The 27714-nt window shown below is 33.8% G+C and overlaps 3 protein-coding genes across 3 annotated transcripts; all 3 read left to right on the forward strand.

The window, feature by feature from the left end:
- Positions 1-196: 196 nt before the first annotated feature.
- Positions 197-7397, forward strand: LOC110094191 (asparagine--tRNA ligase, cytoplasmic 2). The gene is made up of 8 exons (XM_020819364.2): positions 197-634; positions 1038-1274; positions 4078-4656; positions 5544-5729; positions 5924-5976; positions 6078-6207; positions 6282-6340; positions 7214-7397. Exons 1-8 carry the CDS (start codon positions 197-199, stop codon positions 7395-7397), a joined length of 1866 nt encoding a protein of 621 aa, XP_020675023.1.
- Positions 7398-7970: 573 nt separating this feature from the next.
- Positions 7971-23651, forward strand: LOC110094198 (ras-related protein RABA5c). The gene is made up of 2 exons (XM_020819376.2): positions 7971-8495; positions 23118-23651. Exons 1-2 carry the CDS (start codon positions 8168-8170, stop codon positions 23432-23434), a joined length of 645 nt encoding a protein of 214 aa, XP_020675035.1. The 5' UTR covers positions 7971-8167; the 3' UTR covers positions 23435-23651.
- Positions 23652-25473: 1822 nt separating this feature from the next.
- LOC110094232 (putative lipid-transfer protein DIR1) lies at positions 25474-25997 on the forward strand. The gene has a single exon (XM_020819418.2). The coding sequence runs from the start codon at positions 25561-25563 to the stop codon at positions 25861-25863; it is 303 nt and encodes a 100-aa protein (XP_020675077.1). The 5' UTR covers positions 25474-25560; the 3' UTR covers positions 25864-25997.
- The last annotated feature ends 1717 nt before the right edge of the window (positions 25998-27714 follow it).

Consider the following 27714-nt stretch of genomic DNA (forward strand, 5'->3'; position numbering starts at 1 on the left):
CTTATCCCTCCTTTACTTCCCTCGCAGGCGTGAATTTAAAACTTAAAAGAGAATAGCTTCTCTTCTCCTAAAACATTATTCGAAAAGCAAAGCATTCTTCTCCTCTCCGGATGTCTACCAAGCACCCATTTCCCTCAATAAAATTATCGCTGTTTCTCCATCTTCTTCTCCACCTTCCTCTCCCCGAATCTCATCAATGGCATCAGAACCTAGCCTCTCCGCCAGCAATGAATCCATTCCACAAATGGAGCCGCCGCCGCCGGCGGTTGAGCGGTTCAAATACTCCGCTAGGGTTTTTCTACGGTCGATTTTAGGCCGTGCCGACGGCGGCAAAGGGTTAGCCGGGCAGAGAGTTCTGGTCGGGGGATGGGTGAAGTCTGGTGTGGAGAAACAGAAGCCGGGTGTTCCGTCGTCGTTGTCGCCTGGGGCTGCGGCTCATCCAGTTGTAAAGGACGTGACTTGCTCGGAGGTTCTCATTAACCGGCTCTCCATTCTCCGGTCGATCGCAAGGATTCTCACCGGCGGAGTATGCAACGCACTTTCGATCGGGAAGCCGGCGGACGGCCCAGCGAAGCCTGTGACAACCGTTGGCTACTTGCGGATCAGTGATGGGTCCTGCGCTGCCAATCTTCAGGTTCGGCTTATTTGCACTTCGAACACATTTTGCAATCATCGGCTGCATTTTGTTTTCTAGTTTTCTAAAAGTTGTCTATAGATATGGGAAAAGGCTCGAAAATTAAGTCATTCTTGCTTTCCTACGCTAGAATGGGTTTGTTTACTCTTTACTGTGGGGGACTTTTTTCAGATTAGATAAGCCAGGTAAAAATTAGTAAACCTAGCTAATTAATACGCTAAAGAAAGCTTGAATTTAATCGCAGATGACACACTTGCTTTATACTAGTCGTAAGTTAACATTGATAAGTTTTTTGAGTGAATTATTCCTTTTAATTTCGAAGACCAAACTGTTAATTGTTAGAAATATGGCTCTTATATAGTTATATCACGCTGATTGGAAGCCCTTGTTTGGGTAATTGCAGGTAGTCGTTGATTCATCTCTGCATACTCTGTCCCAAATACTGCCCACAGGAACTTCCATTCTAGTTGAAGGAGTGATAGCCATACCGAAGGCGCCAGGAAAGTATGCAGTGGAACTTGAAGCGGAAAAAGTTTTATATGTTGGCGGTGTTGATGCTGACAAGTATCCCTTGTCAAAAGGGCTGTTGTCAAGGGCATTCTTAAGAGCTTATCCACACCTTCGCCCACGAGCATCTATGGTAACTCAAGTTTCTGTATCCTTCCAAGCCGGTATTCCTTTCATGTTTGGTTCATTATGTTGATGATGATCAGAATAATATTAGTTGATGCTCACTCTGTATTTTTTGCTTGACGGAAGTAAACAGTGGGCACGGTTCTCCCTGGCCTATGCTAATTGCATTAAAAAAAATTGCAGAGGCTGAACATTTTGAATATTTCTTTGGAAAAATATGAATGAGAGTGTTTTATATAAGAGAACACTTGGGGGTAGGGGTGTCAATATTTGACACGACCTGAAAACCTGACTCAAATCTTACCCGAAAATTATGGGTTAGGGTCAACCCGGACCCGAAATGAGTCGGGTTCAGGTTCAACAATTTGACCCGTTTCAAAAATCGGGTCAGGTTCAGGTTGACCATTTGACTCGAAATTGACCCGTTTTTTTACCCGAAAACCCGTTTGACCCGGAAACCCAAGATTGACCCATTTTCGACCAATTTTGACCCAAAAAGCGGATATTATTGACCTGTTTTTTGGACCAAAAAACTAGCAATTTTTTATCGGTCCCAGGTCATTCGGGTTGTGTAGGGTTGACCCGGACCCAAAGTGGGTCGGTTTTTGGTCTGAAAAACCAAACAGTTTGCAAAAATGGATCGGGTTCGATTTGAACCGAATAATGCCGTGTCGATTTCGGATTCGACCCGAACCCGTCCCGTGACCGGAAAGTGACTTGGGATATTGCACGTCATGAACAACTCAAAACATGCCTCCAAATTTGAAAAAAACATCCGGCAACCAAAACTAGAAAAATATAGCCATTACATACCAAAAGCAACTTAGTGGAAAGCCATTGCGGCTGGCTATTAAGTTACAGGTTAGTCACTAACCTGCGTAGAATTTTTTTTTTCCTCAGTGGAGGTTTGCTGACTTAGTGGATATATATATATATATAATTGTAGGCACGCAAGTCATGGAATTTAATATAATAAAACTAAGCTTAAATTTATTCACTAATGACAATGATAATTATGAATATCTAATTATATAATAAATTAAAAATATCAAATTTAATGGAAGTAATAGGATCACATAAATTTGTGAAACATTAGTAAATATGATTATAAAAAAATGCAAATTTTGCTCCTGCTCAGTGATTATATAGTTAATGATATAATTAAGGCATATATATGTAATTGATACTAAATCAAATAAGTAGGATGTCAAGCCAAATAAAATTTAAAACAATATAAAGTAGCCTTTGTAATATTGAAAATTTATTTTGTATAATTATAAAAGAAATATTATTCATTTTTTATTACGTAAAATGGCGGCTTTCAAATGACCCGGTTAGGAAAGTAGATGTATTAGATTTGACTTATGTTAAGAAAGGTAGAGGTAGACATAAAAGGACTTGATTTGAGAATATTAGAAATGACCTTTCTTTATTAAAGTTAAATGAAAATTTAACTTTTAACAGGGCACAACGGAGAAAAATGATTCATGTAGCCGACCCCACATAGTGGGATAAAGGCTTGATGTTGTTGTTGTTGTATCCTTCAGATATTTTATGTTGATCATTTGCTCAATCAAACATTTAAACATCTAGACACAAACACAAAGTTATTCTCCTTGGAATCTTCTTTGCTCTTGCCTCTTCTAAATCTTGAACTCATCTTCAAGCTAAAGAGGCTCCAAAGAAACTTAATGAGTAGGGTTAATGTCACCATGATTTAGCTAATTACTTGAGTAACTTGTAGAACACTTAGTAAATCGTTAGATGTCAATTGATATCACACAAAATTTATATCATTAAATTACTAATAAGCCAATCTTACACTAGGACTTATGGGGTCAACATCTTAGTGTCAAATATAGTCATGACACTCTTCAGTTTTATAGTTGTAATTTGCTATAAAATACAAACTAAGAAGTAATCAGATTCTATTTGCATTGAAGGTATCATTTCCAAATTTATATTAGCTATTTTATTACAATCACCCTTGTTTTACAAATGTAATCAGAATTTGCTGCTTAAATATAGTTTTACAAATGGAAACTCAACATGAACTAATGAAGAATAAGAATTTATAAAGTGGATCCCAAATAGTGGGATAAGCCTAATGATGATAATAAAAATATTGATCTGCTAAAAGTTTAGGCGCTGATATTTCCATCTGTTTTTCTATTATTAGTGACCGTTTTGACTAAATGCTTTTCCGTAAATTTATGATGTGATCATTCTATTACTTCCTAGTGTACTGCACATTGTACATGTTTTTCTTGGTGGAGCTGATTCTCTTTCTGATCTAGAATATTGGAAGATTAGTGGAATTGCCTTAATAAGAATTCCATCTGCACCTACCATACCTTGCTCATGATCGGATGCAGCAATCCTCTAGTTGGCATAAAATTTTGTTGATTTTTATTAGGCCATGCTCGTTTAGTACTTCGATGATGTTCTCAGAGTGAAAATATTTCATTTGTGGTACTGAAAATCACTTTATCATCAAAATTGAGCGAGATATTATAGGAACTTAGGCTTCATTTGAGATGACTTTTTTATTGCTTTTTGAAGCAGCTTTTTAGTATAAAAATTAAAATTTTTGTACTACAAAGCTGGTTCAAGAAGCAATAAAAAGGCCGCCCCAAACGAAGCCTTAATCTTCATTAGATTATTAACTTGTACTTTTTATGCCACTTGCCAAGTTCCAAGATGATTATTTAAGTTATGATGTTGATTGTCAGAAGATTATATTCATGCTTTTCTAATATTATATAATTAACTCACTAGATTTTGTTTTTTCTTGTTAACTCATGATGCAGGTAGCCTCAATTGCACGAATTCGTAATTCACTATCACATTCTACTCATCAATTCTTCCAGAGCAATGGTTTCCTTAACGTGCAGATGCCCATCATTACCACTACTAATTTAAGGAACCATAAGAAGATGTTTGAAGTCTCAATTCTATCAAGCAAAGCTGATGACAGCCTAAGACTAGCTGCAATTAATGATCAGGAGGCCAAAACACTTGAAACTATCAAAGCTGCCATTAAGGAAAAAAGCAAGAGAATTGAGGAGCTGAAGAGAAGTAATAGCAACAAAGAGGCCCTTCTCACTGCATTGCAAGACCTCCAGAAGGCTAATGAACTAGCTCATCAACTGGAACATAAACATACTTCAATCTTGACGAAGACTATAAAGGAAGATTTTTCTGAAAATTTCTTTGGCCGCCAGGCATACTTGTCATCTTCTACACAGCTTCACCTTGAAAGCTATGCTTGCTCTCTTAGTTGTGTCTATTCCTTCGGACCAACATTTCAAGTTGAAGATGGGCAGCCATCAAAGAGTTTGGCTGAATCATGGAAGGTTGAGGTTGAACTTGCCTTTGCGAGGCTAGAAGTATGTAACTTCTAGAATTCTTTTTCTTCTGACATTTTATTTGCTCCTTTTAGTTTTTTTTTTTTTTTTTTTTTTTTTTTTTTTTTTTTTTTTTTTTTTTCATTTTTTATGACATTATTACATTGGAAGAACAGCGGTATCCAGTGGTGCAATAGGTAATGAATACAAAATTAAGCTAATGTTAAACACTAATAGTTCATGAACAGAGCTATTCATTATGCTTTATTTAATTTGTTTTATATTAGCATGATTTGCTAAATTTGCTTCAAAAAGCTAAGTGATGCCCTCTTTTATTGTCTCAGTTGTTATGTTTTAGTTATTTATTATAGGCAAATATCAAGAAGCAAATTGGTTTAACCATCTTGCAGGCTTTTATTTTTTCCTCCATTATTAGATACATCACGCATCCAATATGAGCAAATTGTTCACTTTTTTTAGCCATCTTGCAGGCTTTCATGTCAAGAATATGTTATGTTGTTCATGCCCAAGATCGCTAGATTCCAACATCGTTAAGGCACTTAAACAATCGAAAAACTCTATATGATTGGGGGAATCAATACGAGTCATCCAATGGAGCACTTCGAACCTGCCCCGGATCTTCTCTATATTTACGGGTTGCACCATTCATGAAAATCTATAAACAAACCCCCACACTCTACATGAGGGGAAAGAGAGAGAGAGAGAAGAAGAGAGGTGGGAGAGAGAGAGAGAGAGAGAGAGAGAGAGAGAGAGAGAGGGAGAGAGAATAACCAATCACTTTTAAATTCATGATCAATTACCTTTTTACTTGCATCAAAACAGCAAAATGAAGCTCCTTTGCAGCTTATTCCTTTGAACTAATTTCTTTTTTACAATTTTTTTCTAAGTCCAAATGAGCTAGTGTACAGGACGCAATGAACTGTGCAGAAGACTTTTTGAGGTACCTATGTCATTCTATCATCGAACACTGCCCCCATGATATGCAATTCATGTACAAGCGAATCGACAACAAGTGTATTGACCGCATTAAATCTATGGGATCGAGCCCTTTTGCAAGAATCAGTTATACAGAGGCTGTGGAAATTTTAAATAAGGTAAAACAGCACAATTTGTTGCTCATGTTGTTTTTCTTATCTCATTAAGACTTAGTTTGGGACGGCTTTCTTACTGCTTCTTAAAGCAGCTTTCTAGTACAAAAATTGTAATTTTTGTGCTAAAAAGTTGATTTAAGAAACAGTAAAAAAGTCGTCCCAAACGAGCCCTAAAGCTACTGAATTGTGTTTTTAAGAGGTTTGAAGAAAAAGTTGAGTGGGGCACGATTCTATCTAGAGAACATGAAAGGTACCACTCTTTAATGCCTGCATATTGACTTCTTGTCTGTTAAGTCTCTGTACTTTGTTTCTTAGAATTCAATTTCAAATATTTTTCAATTATTATGACAGTATTCTGGCTGATGAGATTTATGGTCGGCCAGTCATCATATATGACCACCCAAAAGATTCGAAGCCCTTTTATTTGCGGGTTAGAGATGATTTTAAAACAGTTTCGGCTTTCGACATTATTGCACCAAAGGTGAGTAGTATGTGCTTATTTTCTCTGAGCTTCACTTTATATTACAAATAACTGAGCTTATAGAATACATTCAGGCTGGAAAATTAGTTCAGGGAGGCCAAAAGGAAGAGCGTCTTGATAAGCTCATAGAGAGGTAAAAGGTTGATAATTTTGTTTTGTTTTTTAATGAATTTTGAACACTAGAGCATATTCATATAAACATTTTAAAAACATATATTTTTAAACATAGAGATTTGTGTTTTTTGTTTTAAGCTCTTCATTGCCTGATTTATTTTCTTTTATGAATATTGTGAGGTTGGTTGTTGTCTGGCATATGTTATTTAATTTTATATTATTAATGGATGTAGCTGTTTAGTTTGGTGGTATTTTATAATAATGATTTCAAAAATGATATTTAAGTTATATTTTTTATGATATTATAGATCTCATTCAAATCTGCCGACATATTGATATCATGCCATTTTATGGCAAAAAAAAAAAAAAACAGACCGGCCTCAGATAATATTATATTTAGGCTTCGTTTTGGAAATTTTTTTTTTTGCTTTCTAAATCAACTTTCTATTATAAAAAAATTCTTGAATTAGAATTTTTTTACTAGAAAACCGTTTTAGAAAACAGTAAAAAAATTGTCCCAAACAAAGCCTTAGATAAAAATAGCATTGAACCAACTATCTAAATAATATAATTATGAAAAAAGATACTGTTATTTGAACAACATTGAATTAAACAACCCCTATGAGTGAAGATGGACAGAGTACCCAACGAGGCTTAAGGTGGTTGATGGGCGAGCACGGTTGGAAACCCCCCATCTCGGGTTCGAATCCCCTCTACTACGGCCAGCTCACATCTTCAGTGGGGCAAAGCAAGTGTGAACTGATGCCGGTGGGTGACATCATTAGGTTCCGACGAGGGAATAGTTACGCCGCTAAGCTCTCCCTTCAAAGTGGCAGCGGATAGATACAGAGTTTTGTTCTTTGTTTAAAGATGACTTTGCTATTTTGTTCAGGGGAAGAAAGCTTGGCTTGGTCCAAGAAGACTATGATTGGTACTTGGATCTGAGGCGACATGGCACTGTACAGCACTCAGGTTTCAGCGCTGGGTTGGAAGAAATTGTGATGTTCGTAACTGGCCTTGATGATATCAGAGATGCAATTCCCTTCCCCAGAAACAGAGGGTCTGCTGATACATAGTAATCTGCTACTCAAAGTCCTTTGTTATCCATGAATGCTTTGCCTAAATATACATTGCTGTACGTTTGTTTCCTCGTGTACAAATGCTGGCTGAACTGCTTCCATTATATCTATACTGCAAATGAATAAAAAAGATGGGCTCAATGAGAAAATTGCTTTGTAAAAATATACATTTTGATTTTTTTATTTGTTTACCAACTTTATAAAATTTTGTAGCCACCCAAAGAACATCCTAAGAATTTGGATGGGGTAACTTTCTCATAATTTTATTTTCTAAATGATTCTCACAATCATATTTGGTTATAATTTTTTTTAGATGAATATTTTTTTATAATTAAATTAGAATATGATAATTGTAATATATATATATATATATTCATAATTATTTTAAAATAATCTATCGTCTCTGTAATAATTCTATAATATTTTTCTATAGAAAACTCCATTATATTAAAAATTTAATTTAAAAAATAATAAGAAAGTTGTTTTACTTTTTTTTTCCCTTGAAAATAATGAAATATATATAATCTCGACCTCTACTTTTTGCTAAAATAAATGGTGGCAAATTATTGGAAGTTTTATGGAAAATGTTTTAATAAAAGAAACACAGAAGAAGAAGAACTGTTACTGCGGAGACCCGCCGATAATTTCTCCTTCAGTGCTTCTCTGTTTGACTATCTCGGCATCTCCATCTCCATTGCTTCAAAAACCAGAGTAGACCGAAGAGGATAGGAGAAGACATTAACAGAGAAGCAAAGCGATAGAAGACAATGGACGAAGAAAACGGGGAGGAGTATTTGTTCAAGGTGGTCATTATCGGGGACTCAGCAGTAGGGAAATCGAACTTGCTGTCGAGATATGCGCGGAACGAGTTCAACATAAATACCAAGGCGACAATCGGGGTGGAATTTCAGACACAGAGCTTGGAGATCGATGGCAGGGAGGTTAAGGCCCAGATCTGGGACACTGCTGGCCAGGAGCGCTTTCGCGCGGTCACTTCCGCTTACTACCGCGGCGCCGTTGGTGCCCTCGTTGTCTACGACATTTCCCGTAGCTCGACGTTCGAGAGCGTCCAGCGATGGCTCCAGGAGCTCAACAGTATGATCTTGCTTTCCTTTCTTCTCTGGAGTGCTTTTTGATTTGCTCCAGAAATTCGTTCTTTCCTACTTCATTTTTAAGTTCCTTGAATTTCCAGCTCCTTGTGGTGGTTGAGAGAGGACTGTAAAGATGCACATTTGCTCATTCTTGGGGTATCTGCCCTTATTGAGTGAAGAAAGTGATTTCACTGCCAGATCCGGTTGATTTTGTTTTTCGGTGTCTCATTTATTTGCACGAGTTTTTTTAGGTAGGGGAGTATCTCTTACGTTCTTGTTGACGATTTCCGTTTCAGCGGTAATTTTTTCCTTTAGTTACGTGGAATGATGAAAGTTGCCTTTCCCTTTTTGTGGTTTTTTAATTTTCAGAAAAAAAAAATCTACGAACAGATAGCATCATGTTAGCAAAAAGATACTTTCCGATCATGAGATTTATTATTATTATTTTTTAATGTTTCCACGGTCTCAACTCCTACCGTCACCATCAAGTTTTTACAAGCATCGAAGAATATTGTTAATTGCACATTGTTTGCAAGCAGAGTCGATGATGACAATGTTTGCTGCTAAGATCTAATTTTAATTCTAAACAGATAATTTTATCTTATGGATAGAGCAATTTTGAACATATTTTGCTCAGGTGTCTCCCTTCAATACTGAAGCAAAAAGTGAGAGTTTTTAGAGGTTCTCTTGTGCATTTGTTTATCCTTATATACTGCCAAGCCCAAAAAAAATGGAAGCACTTTTTTTTTTTGGTGAACTAGTGCATGAAAAATAACGTATTAGTTTATCAGGCATTCTTATTTAACCTAAATCACCAATTTTTCATTTTTTATTGAAGCTTAGGTTCCATTTAGCTTAGCTTTCTACTACTTTTTTCTACTTCCTTGAACAATAGAAGCAGCTTTATGTTGTTCGGGATTAAATTCATGAGAAAAAGTTCTACTCGAATACAATATTGTTAGAACGGTAGCTTAGGTAGTGGAAAACAACCGCTTACTATGATTTTCCTGAGAAATGATGCAAGTTGCAGCTGATTTTTGACGTTGTGAGATCTGAGAAAAATGATGTCATGAGCATGATCTTGACTTGGCTTTCACATGTTTGAAATGTAGCGTAAAGGGTACCGAAGTGGGTGTAGAATTTCTAATGATGAAATGTATCAGGTAAATATAGATTATTGGAGGACTGATGTTGTGCTTGATGAATCGGTCAACTAATCTATTTGCATCTAATAGGTTTAGTCATACCATAGATTCATAGAGTCATGTGAGGTTGGCAAGGATTTCATGTGAAATAATGCATGCAAGACAACTGATTTTAACAAAATGAGATTTTAGACATATGGTGGCATGCTTATGATATTAATTAGAGTCGTCATGCACATGATCTTAAGAAGAATATTATATTTATGAGTGTACTTATTAAAGCTTGATGCAAATATTAGGTGATTGATGGACCGGTCTAGCCAATCCAACCTGGACCGGCATTTGTCTACAGGAGGCGGAAGGATTCCGCCTCCAATATGCCGCCCACTTTAGGGGGTGGGGTCCAACAATAAATCAAGGCTTTAATGTGGAGTTAAAGAGAAGATTACGAGGGAAATTCAAATTAGAAGGGCTGTTTGGGTAGTTTACTGAAGGAATTGTATGTTTAAAGATGTGGGGAGGCTAGGGTTAGGTTCTTATCTCGGATTTTGACTGAAAAAGTGAAGGTTCGTGTGTCTTGAGTGGGCTCTAGTGGAGTCTAGAAATTTGGGAGAGCCGAATCTTCCTCTCTAATAGAAGATTCATTGTTTCTTGTTGATTTTCTTCATCTAATTTCAATCAAAAGTGCAATTTCTTGTTTTCTCCGTTCAAGTTCGTTGCAATTCCTGTTTTCCCAGTTGCTGAAATTAAATTTCAGCAAGTAATTTTCTGGTTTTCTACAAGGGATTCCTATCAGTGATGTTGAGGTCCTTAAATAATTTACAATTCTCAAGGTGTATTGGTTGCCATGAAAGCCAATAGGGTTTGTGGACTCATATTTCTTAAGGTGCACTTTGTGTTTAGCTGCTTCAGATTCTTCTTTGTTATGTTGAAGCGTCATTGGGAAGCATATAAGAGTTTCATTTGGGGCATGTTTGCTTCTTTGTTTTGTTAAGTTAGATGTATGGTTTCTTTGAATGAGATACCAGTGCTACTATCTAGTTTTAGGGGAAGCTCCATCTTATATCAGCTTGAGGCTTGGATTTTTTACTTTGATAATTTCTTTTTTTAATGTTAGTATGTTTTACATAATTTTTATTGGTTCTCTAATGCTCTTAGTTTTGTTCAAATATCTTTGCAAGTAAGAATATATTTGCGTTGATTAAATTATAATTGTTCATTGATTTTGTACGGTTTGAATTTCTCGTTGATTTTTTTGGATTTTTTTATCATTACATCAACGAATGAGTTCTAATTCTTATGTCTATAGTTTGCAGAAAATAGGTTGTTGGCTTATTTGGTAGTTTGGTATAGATGATTTTAGAAAATTTCCATGATGTATCAAGATCTTATATTTTTTCTGAAAATACAATTGATGTAGAATGGATAGGGTGGGGGGGTTCATTTGAAATTTGAATTTCAAATTAAATGGGAAAAGGAGGGAAGGGGTACTTAATTAATCCCTTAAATGGAGTTCCAATTTTTGGGATGGAATTAATTAAAATAAGAAAAAGAGATTGGGGGCCTTAATGGAGAAGCATTAATTAGGTGGAGAGAGAGAGGGGGTGGAATTAAAGCTTGCCTATTCAATAGTCTTAAATTGAGGGAGAAAATTTTATTCAAATCCAATTTGAAATTGAATTAGAATTGATTTAAATACATTCCTAAAATAGATCAATTAATTTAGGAAATTATTTGAATTTCAAATTGTGTTTGATTTGAATTCAAAACCTTTCCAAGATAATCATTAATCTAATTTTGGGAAGAAATTTAAAGAGGGCATATGTAAGGGGCCGGCTAAGAGAGAGAGAGAGGGGGAACTAGGGGTGTCTAGGTTCAATGTATTTGGAATAGGGATTAATTAATCAATCAATTTTAGAATTGATTAATTAATTGAATGAAAGAAGTTTCCAAAAATAAGGTAATTAATAAGGATGGATTTGAAATTCAAATTAGATTAATTTGAATTTAAAATCTTTCCAAATTAACTTAAATAAGGAAAGAGGGATTTTTTTTAAGGGAAGTGGGACTAGGGAAGGAGGTGGCCGGCGGGTGGGTGGAGCCATTGTGGCTCTCAGCCAAGAGTAGGGAGAAGGAAATTAGGGGTTGGTATTGGCCGGCGGCAAGGAGAAGGCCGGCGGGATGGTGCTTGGGCCGGCGGGGGAGGTGGTTGGCTGTAATGTAAGATCGTGGGCAAGGGTTGTGGGAAGAGGCCGGCGGGTTTGGGTGATGGAGGGGATGAAGCCAGTGGATTGGAGAGAATATGGAGGTGACGATTAGGAAAATAAGGAGATACAAAAACAAAGAAAATCGAAAAGATAAAAGATAGAACCGTGAGCCCGGACACTTCCTGCGGCTGACGGGTGATATGTTGCCCTTCACCAAGATACTTCAAGCCACTAGTCCGGAACCATCCTGCGGCTGGTGGAAATTACGATTCCCTCCCATAGGGATTCTCACCAAAGTCCTCCCAAGAAACAAGAGTGCAAAAACAAAATTTTTTTATTAATAATCCATCATGCTAATACAAAAGCAAGGGCCTCTATATATAGGTCTCAGAAATTAAAAGACTAAAATAAGACGAATATCTCCCTAGAGCTTACATAAGACTAGACCCTTAAGTAAGGGTAAAAATGAAAAATGCATAATTAAAATAAAAATTACAAATAAAAATTTAAGATAATGTGGAACGATCACGACCGTCGATCTTCAGCTCCTCCTCGGATAGGCATGGATGGTTGGATGTCTGTATCAACAATCTATTTGATTTTCAAAAGGTTAAATGTGTCAAATCAAAACTCTTGGGGCTTATAAGGATCAATTACACTATCAATTTAAAGCTTGCAAAGAAGGCAAAATTGTGATTTTGAGTATTATGCAAGATTTGTAAGTCTTGTAGCTAAACATTATTTGGCTTTAGATTGTTTTGTTACTATTATTTATTTTAAGAAATAAATTATGGATTAACTAACCTACAATTTACAAAACAAAATATTGCATTAGATTTATACATAGTTTTAGATGTTGGTGAATATTAAAACAATTCTCCTATTTGGAATATTGCATTTATGCTTATTCCAATAAAATCTCTCTAACAAACTCTTCTAAAACTTATTGAAGCTAAACCAATGCAAGATTCTTGTTTAATGGAATATGAACTTATTGAAGAAATTGCAAATCATGAATATTATTTTGATGATGTTTTAGATGTAAAAAAGGATTTATAGTTACATTATGAATGTATACATGATGATGATGTTGATTTTGAATATGCACCTAAATTCGATCATGTTCATGGACCTTGAAGTATTTTCTATCAAGAATCAAAATTAGAATTTGAAATAAAAATGAGTATGGGTTTGAATCTGAATTTGAACTTTCAATATTAGTTGAGTTTATTTCTGAATTTGAAGGTGAACAAATCACACACGGTGTATTTGATGAATCCAATGAGCAATCTGAAAATACAAATTTTGATAGATCTATTGGTATTGTTCCCATATTGAAGTGATGATGGATTTCTTTTTAGTGGCATTACAAATTTATAAAATAAATCTTATGATGAGAGCTAAGTTGCATCAATATTTTTTTGGGAGTTTACTAATAATAAATGTTTTGAACTAAACCAGAAAAAGAAAACTCCATTCATCTGGTTGATTTTAAAAGTGCGTAATTTATTATAAATGATCTTCAAGCTATTTAGGCTAGCTTTTTTTAAGAGTTTTCTCGCCCGTATATGCGTATGATAATTGTGTGATTTATTTGCTTGTAATTTAATTATCATTTTATTTTCTTGAAACTAGTTATAGATCATTATTAGTATCCATTAGGACGAATGTTTGTATTTGAATATATTCATTACTTGGCTCATATCATTTAAATTAGGTTATTCATTGAAACTTGCCTACTAACCATAATACAGGACATAGTTTATGAATCAAATGAGCAATATGAAAATGCAAATTTTGATGGATCTGCTAGTATTGTTCCCATACATGACATAGTTTATGAATCAAATGAGCAATATGAAAATGCAAATATTGATGGATCTGCTAGTATTGTTCCCATAATGGATGTTCAAAGTGATGTTGAATTTCATTTTAGTTCATTATTTAGTGACATTACAAATTTATAAAATGAATCCTATGATGAGAGCTAAGTAGCATCAATGTTTCTGAGAGATTTTGCTGATAATTAATGTTTTAAAATAAACCCTAAATATAAAACTCCATTCATTTGGTTAATTTTGAAATTGCGTAATTCATCATAAACGATCTTTAAACTATTTGGGTTAGTTTTTTAAAGAGGTCTTTCGTATGCATATGCATATCATAATTATGTGATTTGTTTGCTTCTAATTTTATTATCATTTCATTTTCTTAGAAATTAGTTATAGATCATTATTAATATCCATTAGGATGATTTTTTGTTTTTTAATACCTCATTACTTGGCTCATATCATTTGCATGATATGTATGATTTGCATTAGGTTATTCATTGAAAATTGGTTACTAATCGTAATAATTATAATTTTTTTGCTTATGTGAACATGAGACGTGTAGTTTAAAAGTAGTGATAAACCTATAATTTGTTCAATTCGGAAAGGTTTCCATCATGAACCTTTAAGACATTATACGAGAATGGCTTTTTTTTTTTGTGAAAATAATACGAGAAATGTTGAATCATTTAAAATCCTTTAGCGCATTGGTACTAGTGCTTCTAAATTGAAAAATCCATAAAATTATGATATTAATCAATTTCAATGTATTTTATTTGACTTTATTTTATAAGAAAAATATCAATTATTTGAATTCTTCTCTTTCTAGCTACTTGTGAATCCACAATCAATCTTTTACTAGATACTTTTATATAACTTGTTCTTAAATCTATTATAGATTTTGAGATTATGTTAATTATTGATAGTGAATTATAGAAATATCTTGTTCACTGGCTAGAGAGATTTGCTTATGGATTACTTTATAGGATATCCAAATGTATTACTTTATTTGCTTAATGTGTTGAATACTAAATTCTGATTTGAATTTGTCCTCGGGTATATTTTATGGAAACATGTGCTGATTGTTATAAGAAAAATCACTTCAAGACCAAAGTTTTCTTGTTTTCATTAGTTGATTTATTTTATCTTATTTTGTAATTTCAATTGTTTGGTGCATGCTTGTGATGATGGCCTTGAAAGGGATGTATTTATTTTTTCCTATTATGTCGACTATTTTTTCCTGGTATTATGTCGATCTATATGGTTTGTTTAAAGGTTTGTTTTGTTTGATTCTTGGATGCCCTCAAGTTTAAAGTTCTATTGATGAATACCATAATCTTAATTTATTAGGGTCAAGCTTTTTCCAAATACAGTAGATTGGTGTGGGTCTCCACTATATTACTTATTCTATGCCATGGTTTAAAATTATGCAATTTGAGGCCCATCTCAAGACCTGCCTCAATAAAATTAAAAAAAAGGCAATGAAACGTATGCCTCACACTTGCCAGATGAGGCTTGTGCCTCATTGGGGTGAGACGTGCTTCAAGGCACATCTCAACGCAATTTTATCGTAATTTTAAAGAGATGTAAACCTAAAAATTAGGATTTATATAATTTAAAAATTTTAATTTATGAGCTTTATATATACAACAACATCAAGCCTTTATCCCACTATGTGGGGTTGGCTACATGAGTCCTTTTTCTCCATTGTGTTCTGTTAAGAGTCAAATTCTTATTTAAATCTAATAAAGAAACGTCATTTCTAATATTTTATAACCAAGTCTTTTTAGGTCTACTTCTACCTTTTTTAGCATAGGTCAAATCTAATACATCTACTCCCCTAACTGAGTCATCAGAAGGCTATCGTTTTATCTGACCAAACCATCTAAGGCACTCTCTCTAATCTTATCTGCCACTGGAGCTACTTCAACCTTTTCATGTATATGCTTGTTTCGTATCCTGTCTCTAAGAGTAAAACAACTCATCCATCCAAGCATCCTCATCTCTGCAACACTTAAACTTAATATTATGCTTCTCTTTTAATGGACAACATTCTACCCCATAAAGCATTAATTTCAGGTCTCACCACCATCTTATAAAGTTTTATCCTTAAGTTTGAGTGGTACTTTTCTATCACACAAGAAGCCCAATGCATTCCATCACTTCAACCAACCAACTTAAATTCTACTAATAATATCCCCATCTATTTCACCATCACTCTAAACAATAGACCCAAGATATCTAAAACGTGTACTCTTATTAATGACTTGATCATTTAAAGTCACAAACCCCCCGCTAGATCTATTATAACTAAAATTATGCTCAATGTATTCGGTTTTAGATCTACTCAAATAAAAACCTTTAGACTCTAAGGTTGATCTCCATTATTGAAGTTTACCTTCAACTCTCCCTCTAGTCTTATCAACAAGAAGAATATCATCAGCAAAAAGCATACACCAGGGTTAAATGTCTAGTAAGAACATCCATGACTAATGCTGATCCTTGATGTAATGTAATCCTACTGCATTAAAAAAATATTTGGTCAAACCACCTTGTGTTTGAACACGTAACAACTCATGCATACATATCATTAATGACTTGAATATAAACATTATTAATCCCTTTCTTTTATAGAACTCTCCATAGCACTTCTCTTGGAACTTTATTATATGCTTTTTCTAAATCAATAAAAATCATTTATAGATCCTCCTTATTCTCTCTATGCTCTATCAAATCTCTCAATAAATGTATAGTTTCCATAGTAAACCTACCCGGCATGAATCCAAATTGATTTTGAGTTACATTAGTATCACGACGTAACCTATGCTCCGTAACTCTCTCCCATAGTTTTAAAATATAACACATCAACTTAATTCCTCAATAATTCGTACAAGTGCATTATCTTGATTTTTAAAATTAGGAATCAACACACTCTTTCTCCACTCATCAAGCATCTTTTTAGTCTTCAAAATAATATTAAAAGTTTAGTAATCCAAGAAATTCATTCATCTCCTAAGCATTTACACGTCTCTATTGGAATATCATCATGTCAAACAGTTTTTTCATATTTCATTTTCTTTAAAGCATCTCTAACTTCAATTTTATTAATACGACGATAAAAGCAAAAATCTTTATTTTCATTTAGAGCGCTAAGGTCTCTAAAGTCAATCATATTTTCACAATCTTCATTAAAAAGCTTAGCAAAATATCTCATCCACCTTTGTTGAATATCCTCTTCTTAAAAAAAACTTTTTGATTTTCATCTTTAATTCACTTCAGTTGAATTAAATCCTTACTACTTCTATCTCTTTGTTTGGTTAACTTAAACATATATATTTCATTCTTTTTAGTTATCTAATCTATTATATAAATCATTAAAAGCAAAAAATCTTGTCGACCCACTGGACCCAATGGGGAGGGTCATAAGGTCTGGCTTGGTCAATTTGACCAAGTCAACTTTTCGGGCTCAAACCTGGGCAAAATCGAGGTCAACAACGGGTTTCTTTATATATTTTTCAATTTTTAGTGTTTTACATCTAAACTAATTTTTATAATAAAACTTTTTATTTTTTTTAAAATATTTTTTTACACATTTTGATTCCACAACTAACTATTTTTATTATTATGAGCTTTTTCTTTTGATACTCTAAGCACATCAATTAATTCCATTAATTTCCATGTTAGGGAACCTACATTCCAATATGTTATCCTAATTCTAGTTTCATGGACTAGCTTTTTTGCCCACACCCGTCCAAAATTTAGGAACCCTTGTCTATTTAACACTACACCTAGATGCGGTGCAGCGACCCTTGCACACTTCGGGGAACGCCTTAGCATTAACACAATATATTAAAGGATTCATGTCATGATTATTCGACAAATTTTACGCTAGCGGTCGGCTGCCTAACACAACTCTTCCTTTTTCTTATATAGGTATTGAGACTTGATAATGACAATGTTCAATTAAACTTAAATCAAATTAAACTTGAGAAGAACCACACTACCTTAAACTTGCAGCCACATGACCCTAACGCCTACACTTAATCCTACTGCTTCACCTTGTTGGTGCACCCCTTTTTTAATATGAGGTAAGAAAGAAATCAAATAACTACAATGATGATTCTTATAAAGACCTTCTGAGTGATGAGCGTGGGGGTGATTTTTGAATTCATAAATTATGACTTCATACTACTTGCTTATGTTGAACTAGAGTGAGAGAGACTATTTATTACTTTTTTTTGTAGTCTTGTATGACTTTTAATGGACTTGAAATTTTTATTTATTTTAATATCTTATCTTGATATTAGTATGTTGCTTATTATTTAATTTTTTTTTAGTAATTTAATGATTTAGTTCTAAGTTTTAAGTCTCAAAATGCCTTGAGGCGTACGCTTTGCCTCATGGAAGAAAAACACCTCAATGCTCGATTGTGCAATTTCAAACCTTGTCTAGGCTATTCTTATGGTTATTTGATTCTTCAGATATTTGAATAGTAAGGATTATCATGTGGTAATTAATGGATTGCTTATGAGGTTTAAGCACTATTACACTTGTTGGATTTCAGGATTGTTACATGATTGCCAAAATTTTCTTTTTTAATGAAATTTAACCTGAATGTTATCTCCATTGTTTGAAAATTTTGATATATGGGATTGATAATACTTATAATTATTTTAATCGCAGAATATCTTTCTTTCAAAAAGATGGTATCATCCACCAATCTTTCTATTCTGACACTCCTTAACAAAATGTAGTGACTTAAAAGAAAAATTGTCAGCTTCTTAAAGTTAAGGAGTATTATTTTCTAGAATCAAGTGTCAAAAATATACTAGGGAGAAACAACCATAATTGCTATATATACAAATAACCTCAAGAATTAATAACTTCAAAAGTCCCATAAACTATCTAGCTAAATTCCTTCTCACAAATAACTTAATATCAAAATCTCTTTTAAAAATATTTGGGTGCATTACTTATGCCTCATCCATAAACAATATAGGGTAAATTTGATTCTAGAGCTCTCAAAAGTATTTTTATTTAATTTTTTTTTACTAAAAAAAGAGTACAAGTGTTATCAACAACAACAACAACATCAAGCATTTATCCCACTACGTGGGATCGGCTACATGAATCCTTTTTCTCCATTGTGTTCTATTACAAGTGTTATCATCCTCTCACCAAAAAAATTTCTCACTTCAAATGATATCACCTTTAATGAGAAGCAAAGTTTTTTCAATCCAAATCATCTTCAAGTGGAGAACTCTCAACTATAAGTTAAGTATGATGAATTTTATATCTTTCATCTTGATATTCTTACAGAATAAACTAAAAGAAAATTTAGATATTGTACTCTGTCAAATTTATACCAGAAGGAATAAATTCAACCAAAATTCGTAGCAAGTTCAAGACTTGAAACCATTATCATTTAACAATGATCTACCCATTATTATCTGTTCCCCTTTGTATCTCATCTCCTAATGTGCATCTTTTTGAAAAATTTGTACTCAAAGTCTTTCTTACAAATATAAGCTTTAATTTCATTACAATATTACAAATTTTATTTGAGACATTAGAAAAAAAAAAAAAAATCATGACTGAAGAGATGAATGATGTGGAACAAAATTATAATTGGGAGATCATTGAACTATCAAAAGAGAAGAAAGCTTTAAGATGCAGATGATTTTTTTTGGGTAAAATATAGATGGAAGCTTGGAATTGTATAAAATGAGATTGGTAGCCAAATAATATACTTAATTTTATGAAATTGATTAAAATTCTTTTTTCTCTTGTTGCAAAAATGAATACAATATGCATCTTAATTTCGCTTGCAACTAAGCTTGAATGGTCTATCGAGTAGTATGATGCAAAGAAGGCTTTCCTACATTGGGATGTTAAAGAAGAAGTTCATATACATCCACCACCTAGATTTAATAGTTCTTTTATAAAGAACAAAGTATGCAAATTAAAATAGCTTTGCATGACTTCAAACAATCTCCAAGAGTATGATTTTACAAATTCACAATAGTCTTGAATTAAACTGCATTTAAACAAAGCCATGGATATCATCCCTTCTTCATAAATCACTGAATTGATGCTTGAATCTTAGTGCTCATTATATATGTTGATATACTTATCATAGTTCATGATAATAGACAAAAGAAGCCTTTCAAGAAAAAAGCTTGCTGAAAAATTTGAGATCAAATAGTTGATCAGGCTCAAATACTTTGTGGGAATAGAAGTTGTTCAATCATAGGAAGAAATATTCCTCTCTTAGCTTAGTTAGATTTAGTGTTGAATTTGAATTTAGAGTCATTGCCTAAGGAATTTATGAGCTTTTGTCGATCAAAATCATTTTGGAAGATTTAATGGGAGGAGATAAATAAGATATGTTGTAATAATAAATATATCATAAATATTGCTTGTAATATAGTACAACATGATTGAACCAAGATGTGGAGCTGGATAGCCATTTCTTAAAAAAAAAAAACTCGAAAGTAGATTGATTTGCACTCTATGTATGCTAACAAGAAATCAACTCGTAGATATTCTCATCTAAGGACTTTACAACCACACATTCAAAAATATTTCAAGTAAACTTGGAATGTTATATTTGCATCATTTAGTTTGATGCGGAGTATTGAATAATTGTGGGATCCGCAAGTCATTCTTGGTATGGATCATTCAGCATACGGATTAAGAGTTCTAATAGTTAGATCAATCATCTTATAACCCTAATATTGCAGTTAATGTATTTTATTTTTTTCTAGTCATCAACCACTCTTAGTTAGGGCTGCAAGCAAACCAAACGTTCGAAGAGCTACTCGTTGCTCGGTTCGATTAAAGTTCGTTTGTGATCGTTTAACTAACTAAACAAACAAACTTGAACAATATTTTTAATAATCGATTCTTAAATAAACAAGCTTGAACACTAATGTGTTTGATTAATTTATGTTCACGAACAACATCATTTGCATGAACAAGCTCGACATTAAGCTCGATAAGAAGCTTGATAAAAGTTCAATTCGTGTTCGATTTAGAACTCGTGAATAAGCTCGATAAATATATTGATATAGATTAATCATATTTTCATTTTAAATGGACAACTGCTTTTATTATAAATTTAATTTCATTTTATTTTATACCTTCAATAGAATGAATTTGTTCATGAACAAGAGACATTTCACATTTGTCAAAATTTGCTGGATTGTTTGTGTAAGATGTTCATGAACAAATATAAGATGAATCACATATCGTTTGTTCGTGAACGAGCTCATTTGGTAGCTCGAAAATACTAGTTATTTATATATACATAGTCTTAGTGACTTTTTTTTTCTTTATCATAACTAGCATTAATGTATTTTTGTTGTAAGATTTTTATAAAAGTTTATATATACTTTTATATTTTATATAGAATCAAATCATAAAAATCCTAAATAATTTTTTTCCCTTTTCTATTTTTCTACAATTATCTGTAATCAAATTGAGAAGGCCAATCTTATCTAATTGTCTATTTATTATCCTTGATTAAATATATATTTCTTTTGGTTTTCAATGTTGTGTATGCAGATAGGAAGTTTTATTATTTTGAGTGCAGTACAAGTGTGACTAACTAATTTTAGGGGACTCATCTCATTATATCAACATGATGCTTGAGTTTCTTGATATATATATATATATATGCATGTTTCCAATTCTTGTTGATACTTGAGAGTTGCTCGATCATTACATTATGTTTAGGTTCCAATTCCAATATTTGCAGTTTGCATTTTGATAAAACAAGTTGTTTATATATTGGTTTGTGATACATGAATCCCAAGTCCTTTTATATGATTTATATGTATCATATTATTCTAAATCCCTAATCTAAGATGTCCTACATCAAAGATTACTCTTTACAATAACAATATCAAATCTTTATCTCACTACATGTGGTTGGTAAGATTGCCTTTATTCCATAAAAAATTACTGTTTGTTAGATAATTTACATAGCTGATTGTATGACGACTGCATGTTTGAATTTTAAGTCAACGCACAGATTGTTTGTTTTAATTTTAGCAACTCCATCGGTGAAGCTAACGAATCAGTATTTTATTTTGCCAGTTATGGACCAACCATACACGAGTTTCAGAATTGTTGATACCTCCAATTGATATTGGATTGACTGCATAACATTCTGCGTATGAAGGTTTTTTGAATTAGTAGAATTGAACGTCCTTTTATATCAGGACAAGTAGGCAGTTGCCAACAGACAAATAGAATTTCAAAATTATAAAGGATAGAAAAAGCTATTCTTTTCAATTCTTTTGCTTATTCCAATTTAACCTCTCTCAATCTGAATACGAGCAGATTTTCAACTTAATTCTAATTAGAAAATTCTTAGCAAATTTGCCAGTCACATGCAAAATTAATCATCATCATTAGCTTAATCTTCCCAACTAGTTGGGGTCGGTCATTTTAATCATATGAAACACAATCTTACCTTTATTTATTTCCTTGAATACGCTGCCTGTCGTGTGTTTCCTGACACCAGGTTACATTTTATAGGTCAATGCATGTCCTGGTCTGTTCACTAGTCACTTAGTGTTAGACCAGTCCAGCCGGCCCTAGGCAAGGGGCTGGCCAAGTTTACATGAGGCAGACCAAGTAGGTTCGCCCCATAGGAATTGCCGCCCAAGGCAATTGTGGATCCCACTTGGGAATCCAATTAGGAAGGAGGGGGCGGCTAGGGCTGGTGGGAGATTTGGCTTGTGTTGTTTAAGTTATGCTTTAAATAGGAAGTGAAAATTAGGGTTAGGATTAGCTGATAATTGGTGGCTGCCTTTTGTGTCTTTGTGCTTGGCGTCTTGGGCTCTAACGGCTTTGAGGGATTGGGAGAGATAGATCATCTTCTATAATTGAGGATCAATTGTATCTTAATATTTTCTTTCCGTTATATTTGATTATTGCAATAAAATTGTTGTTTTTCTGGTTTTTCCTTGGAGTTTGATGGATATTTCTCGCTGTTTTTCAAAGATTGATAGGATTTTCTTGAGATCTTCAAATGTTTCCTATCACTTAGTTACAAAATAATGGATGCACACATTACAGAAAAAAAATTTGCTCAAAATATTTTGATCAAATTTAATCATGATGAATATCAACATTATTGAATTTACTGTTGAGATAACTATAATATAAAAATTAATTGTTTATTTATATATTGCACATCTTAAAGAGAATTGAATTACTTTGAAATACATCATGATTAAAATTTGATGCGAAGATTTCTTCTGTGGTATAGGTGCTTGAACTTACATATCTAAACAAAATATGGGTTTGCATTGACATCATTAGTCAAAAGCTAAACTTAGGATGGAATTTTGTATTCATTTCCTCTCAAAGTTGTTGTTTCTTATTCTTCAATTTCCTTCTTGCGGTTTCAAAATTCTTTGGTGATGTGATGCAGCTCATTCTGACACCACCATTGCGAAGATGCTTGTGGGAAACAAATGTGATTTGGAGGACATAAGGGCTGTTTCAGTCGAGGAAGGAAAGAGCCTTGCAGAAGCAGAAGGGCTCTTCTTCATTGAGACTTCAGCCCTGGATTCTACAAACGTAAAGGCTGCCTTTGAGATAGTCATAAAGGAGATTTATAACAACATCAGCAGGAAATCATTGAACTCTGATTCCTACAAAGGGGAGCTGTCCCTTAATAGGGTAACCCTTGAAAGCAATGGAACTGATGGATCAAAGCAAGGATCAAGTAAGTTTACTTGTTGTTAAGATTCTTAAAATTTTTCTACTTCAATAGTGTTCCCAATGATATTCTCCAATGGAACTTCTTGTGCTTGTGTATTTTATAAGCGTTGATTTGTTTTGGGTTTGCATTGTTTAAATAATAAGATCAATATACTATTGAATTTCTGTATCATATAGACCAAACTCTATATTGCATTGTGGTTTAATAAAATTTTATAATAGAATTGGTATGTGATTGCCATTTTTATGTGCGCATTTGTTGTACTTAAATAGTGTCAATTTCTAGCTGGAAAAACATCCAAATTGCGGTGTGAAAGCTTCAAATATGAGAGAATGGTTTTATACTGGCCAGATTTTTTGAAGAACGACAATATAAAAAATTGCAGTAGACAGGAATGTTTTGCTTCCAGAAAATTTTTTTTTTTCTGTTGTTCTTTTTCTCAGTCATTACACATTTATGCTGCCACTTGAATTTAATGGAGTCTTCTGTAAACGGTATTTATAAGCTTCTGTATTCATGTCAACATTTGCTATATGAACAAATGCTTGTTTTAGCATTGCATGATAACTGTTGCATCAGCACTTATAATTGCATCGAGTTCAAAATGATTCACATAGTTTTTTTTTTCTCTTGTACAATGAATGAATGTTCAATAGGAAAGGAAAGAAAAAAAAAAAAGATTTAAATAATTTTCTTGTTACAAGATGTAGATCACCATTCCATTTTGCATCCATCTTTACAAAAGGCTAAGGCTTCGGTTGGGACGGCTTTTTTATTGCTTTTTAGGCTTCGTTTGGGACGGCTTTTTTAATGCTTCTTAAAATGACTTTTTAGTACAAAAATTAAAATTTCTATACAAGAAAGTCGCTTTAAGAAACAGTAAAAAAGTCATCTCAAACGAAGCCTTAAAGCAACTTTCTAGTAAAAAAAATTTAATCTTTGTACTAGAAAACTGTTTTAAAAAACAGTAAAAAAGCCGTCCCAAACAAAGCCTAAGAGGGTAACATATCCATATTGGATCTCCATAAAAGAGGTTGCTCTGAGTTGTTAGAGCCTTATTTAATTAATTCTTCATTTGAAATAGCCTTTTTATTCATATATAAAGCTGATATATTGTAAAACTAAATGTTTAGTATAATTTTTTTAAAACAGTGAAAAAGTCTTCAAAGAAAAATTATAATTATAATATGAATAGTGTCAATTTCTTGCTGGAAAAACATCCAAATTGCAGTGTGAAAGCTTCAAATATGAGAGAATGGTTTATACTGGCCAGATTTTTTGAAGAATAACAATATTCTGATTAGTTACTTGAGCATTTTTTGCAAAAATTGCAGTAGGCAGGAATGTTTTGCTTCCAGAATTTCTTTTTTTTTTCCTAAAGTTGTTCTTTTTCTCAGTCATTACACATTTATGCTGCCACCTGAAATTAATAGAGTTCTCTCTGTAAACGGTGTTTATAAGCTTCTGTATTCATTGTCAACATTTGCTATAAGAACAAATGTTTGTTTTAGCATTACAAGATAACTGCTGAATCAAGTTCAAAATGATTCACACAAGTTTTTTTTTTCCTCTTATACAATGAATGAATGTGCAAAAAGAAAGGAAGAAAAAAAGATTGAAATAATTTTCTTGTTACAAGATGTAGATCAACTTTTCATTTTGCATCATCTTTACTAAAGACTAAGAATTGCTAGATACCGTTAGGTATCTAGTACTTGCCCAAACGGACTGCGCACCTAATAATTTTTCCCAAAGAGAGGAAAAATTATTAGGTGCGGAGTGCAGACGGGGTGAGAACCGTCTGCACAGACACAGAGTACCGAGCGGTACCCAGCGGTACCGAGTGGTACCGAACGGTACCGAACACTGTTTTATACTAGTGTGCAGACGATTCTCCCGTCCGCACTCCGTACCTAATAATTTGGAGAGAGACAACTCACAAGAGCACAGATGCGACAGCTAGGCAACATCCACCCAGCCACACATTACATTCCCCGTGATTCACCCCGCCCGTGACTCCCCTTCCCCTCCACCATTAATCTCTCTCTCTCTCTCTCTCTCACACACACACACACATACACACAGTCTATACATACTCCCGAGCTCCATTACTCCATCAACATCCCTCTCCCCCCACTCTCTCAACAATATGGCTTCCACCGTCCGCGCACAAGCCATACTATTACTCGCCGTGTTGTCACTAGCCACCGCCGCAACTTCCCTCAGTATATGCAACATGAGCACCGATGATCTCGCCGAATGCCGGCCGGCGGTGAGCGGGCCGAGCCCGAGCGAGCCCTCTACGGCTTGCTGTTCAGTATTAGAAAAGGCCGACCTTCCCTGTCTCTGCACCTACCGTAGCTCGCCACTGCTACCCTCATTCGGCATTGACCCCAACCTTGCCTTGCAACTCCCACGCAAGTGTAGCCTCTCTCCGCCTGCCGATTGCTAACTCATTAGTCATCCCGTCGCCGCCGCCGCCGCCTGCCCTCCGGCTCGGCATATCTTCTCAGTCAATCTCTCTGTATGGCTTCCGATGTGTTTTTGTATGTGTTTTAGTACTGCTTGTGTATGTGCGTGTTATGTTTGGCGTTTGTGTTTTGTAAGGATAAAGGATTTGCTTTGTCTTTTAAAAAAAAAAGATTTAGCTCACAATATAGTAATTTTCTTTAAAATTATTTAAAAAATATATTTTCTTAAACTATAAGATATTTTAAAATTATTTAAGAAATATTTATTCTCGGTTAACAAGACAATGGCTAAGAAAGTTATAAATTATTTATTATTTGCAACATAAAAAGTACTTTCATTCTATGAATATGAGTTTACTTGAAAGTTATAAATTGACTATTGTTATAAAGAAGAGGATGCTCAGGTAGATGAGTGGTTTTATTCTTATGTTTCGTTTGGGATGATTGTCTTACTGTTTTTAAAATAAATTTTTAGTACAAAAATTAAAAATTTTGTAATAAAAATATTTTTTAAGAAACAATAAGGAAAACGTCCCAAACGAAGCCTTAGAGATAGTATGTGAAACGGGTGTATACAAGAAAAGGTTCGCATAGCTCCATTGGTAAATAAAATTAGAGAGTCGACTTAGATGGTTTGGTCACATAAAATGTCGGCCTTTCTAATGACTCATTTAAGAGAGTAGATGCATTAGATCTGACCTATATTAAGAAAGATGTGATTAGAGAATAGTACAAAATAATATTTTTTTTATTAGGTTTTATATTAGAATTTGATTCTTAATATGATATAATGGAGAATAATGAGTCATATAGTTGACCACATATAGTGAGATAAAGATTTGTTGTTGCTGTTATTGGGAAAGTGATAGTATAGAAATTAATAATTAGATGTACTCAAATACAATCATATCAAATGACAGTAAATTAAAATCAAATTCATATCACATAAAATAAGATATAATAAAGACTTATTTTAGGAAGATCAAATAATATTTATAGACATTAATACTAAAAGGAGCCCAATATTTTTTTATTTCTTTTTTTTCTTTTTTGCTAAAAGGAGCCCAATATGATTGAGTTTAAATAGTATAATTTATGTTGATGTTGGATCCAAATTTGTTGTGGATGATATCCGACCCTACATGTGTGAGAATGAAGAGGCCAATCTACTATAAAACATATATAGTATAAGGGCTCAAGATGCCAAGAGTAAAAAAATCCAAATTACTTCTCTTCATCATTTATTTATAGAGGTCTAAGCCTCTAAGGGTTACAGGAAAATCTGCATTTGTAAAGAAATAGAAAATACAACGCTTTAATGACTCATTCTGATTGGCTTTGACAAGCATTGCCTCCTCGTTGGTTGAGAGGAGATTGGCTTTACATAGCCTGGGTAATCTCTCTCTAACTTTCTAGGCAAGTTTAGTTGTACAAAGTCTTACGGGCCAATGTGCACGGGCAAGTATATTAGTGAGTTCTAAGCTGGATGGGCTCGTAATGGATAGATGCCTTGAATGTCGCAGACTTGTGTTGGAGCTTCATATCACCTAGGGAGGCCGAGTGAGCATGAGTTATAGAAATGATGAGCTTCATAGTCGGATGATTAAGGTAGGGTGAGCTGAGAGTCCCATGAGTAGAGAGGCTTTCCTCTAAGTGAGATAGCGACCACAAATTATTATACCTTGCTTTGGATGATGGTGAGTAGCTCTGACGACCGATCTTCTTTTATAATAAGAGTGACGAGTACTATGATCCATGAGGACCCTTGATTACCCCTATAAGAGGCTGACTTCCTTAAGCGCTTCCTAGCTGGTCGGATCTGATAATCCTTG

Source organism: Dendrobium catenatum, unplaced genomic scaffold (assembly GCF_001605985.2).
Source record: "Dendrobium catenatum unplaced genomic scaffold, ASM160598v2 fragScaff_scaffold_1661, whole genome shotgun sequence".
Classification (NCBI taxonomy): Eukaryota; Viridiplantae; Streptophyta; class Magnoliopsida; order Asparagales; family Orchidaceae; genus Dendrobium; species Dendrobium catenatum.

Excerpts from the sequence above, each read along its gene's own strand:
- LOC110094191 (XM_020819364.2), top strand. The coding sequence starts at position 197 with ATGGCATCAGAACCTAGCCTCTCCGCCAGCAATGAATCCATTCCACAA. Across the intron at positions 5,977-6,077 it reads CTATCTAGAGAACATGAAAG|TATTCTGGCTGATGAGATTT; the intron begins GTACCACTCTTT and ends TTATTATGACAG. Across the intron at positions 6,341-7,213 it reads CTTGATAAGCTCATAGAGAG|GGGAAGAAAGCTTGGCTTGG; the intron begins GTAAAAGGTTGA and ends TATTTTGTTCAG.
- LOC110094198 (XM_020819376.2), top strand. The coding sequence starts at position 8,168 with ATGGACGAAGAAAACGGGGAGGAGTATTTGTTCAAGGTGGTCATTATC. Across the intron at positions 8,496-23,117 it reads ATGGCTCCAGGAGCTCAACA|CTCATTCTGACACCACCATT; the intron begins GTATGATCTTGC and ends GATGTGATGCAG.
- LOC110094232 (XM_020819418.2), top strand. The coding sequence starts at position 25,561 with ATGGCTTCCACCGTCCGCGCACAAGCCATACTATTACTCGCCGTGTTG.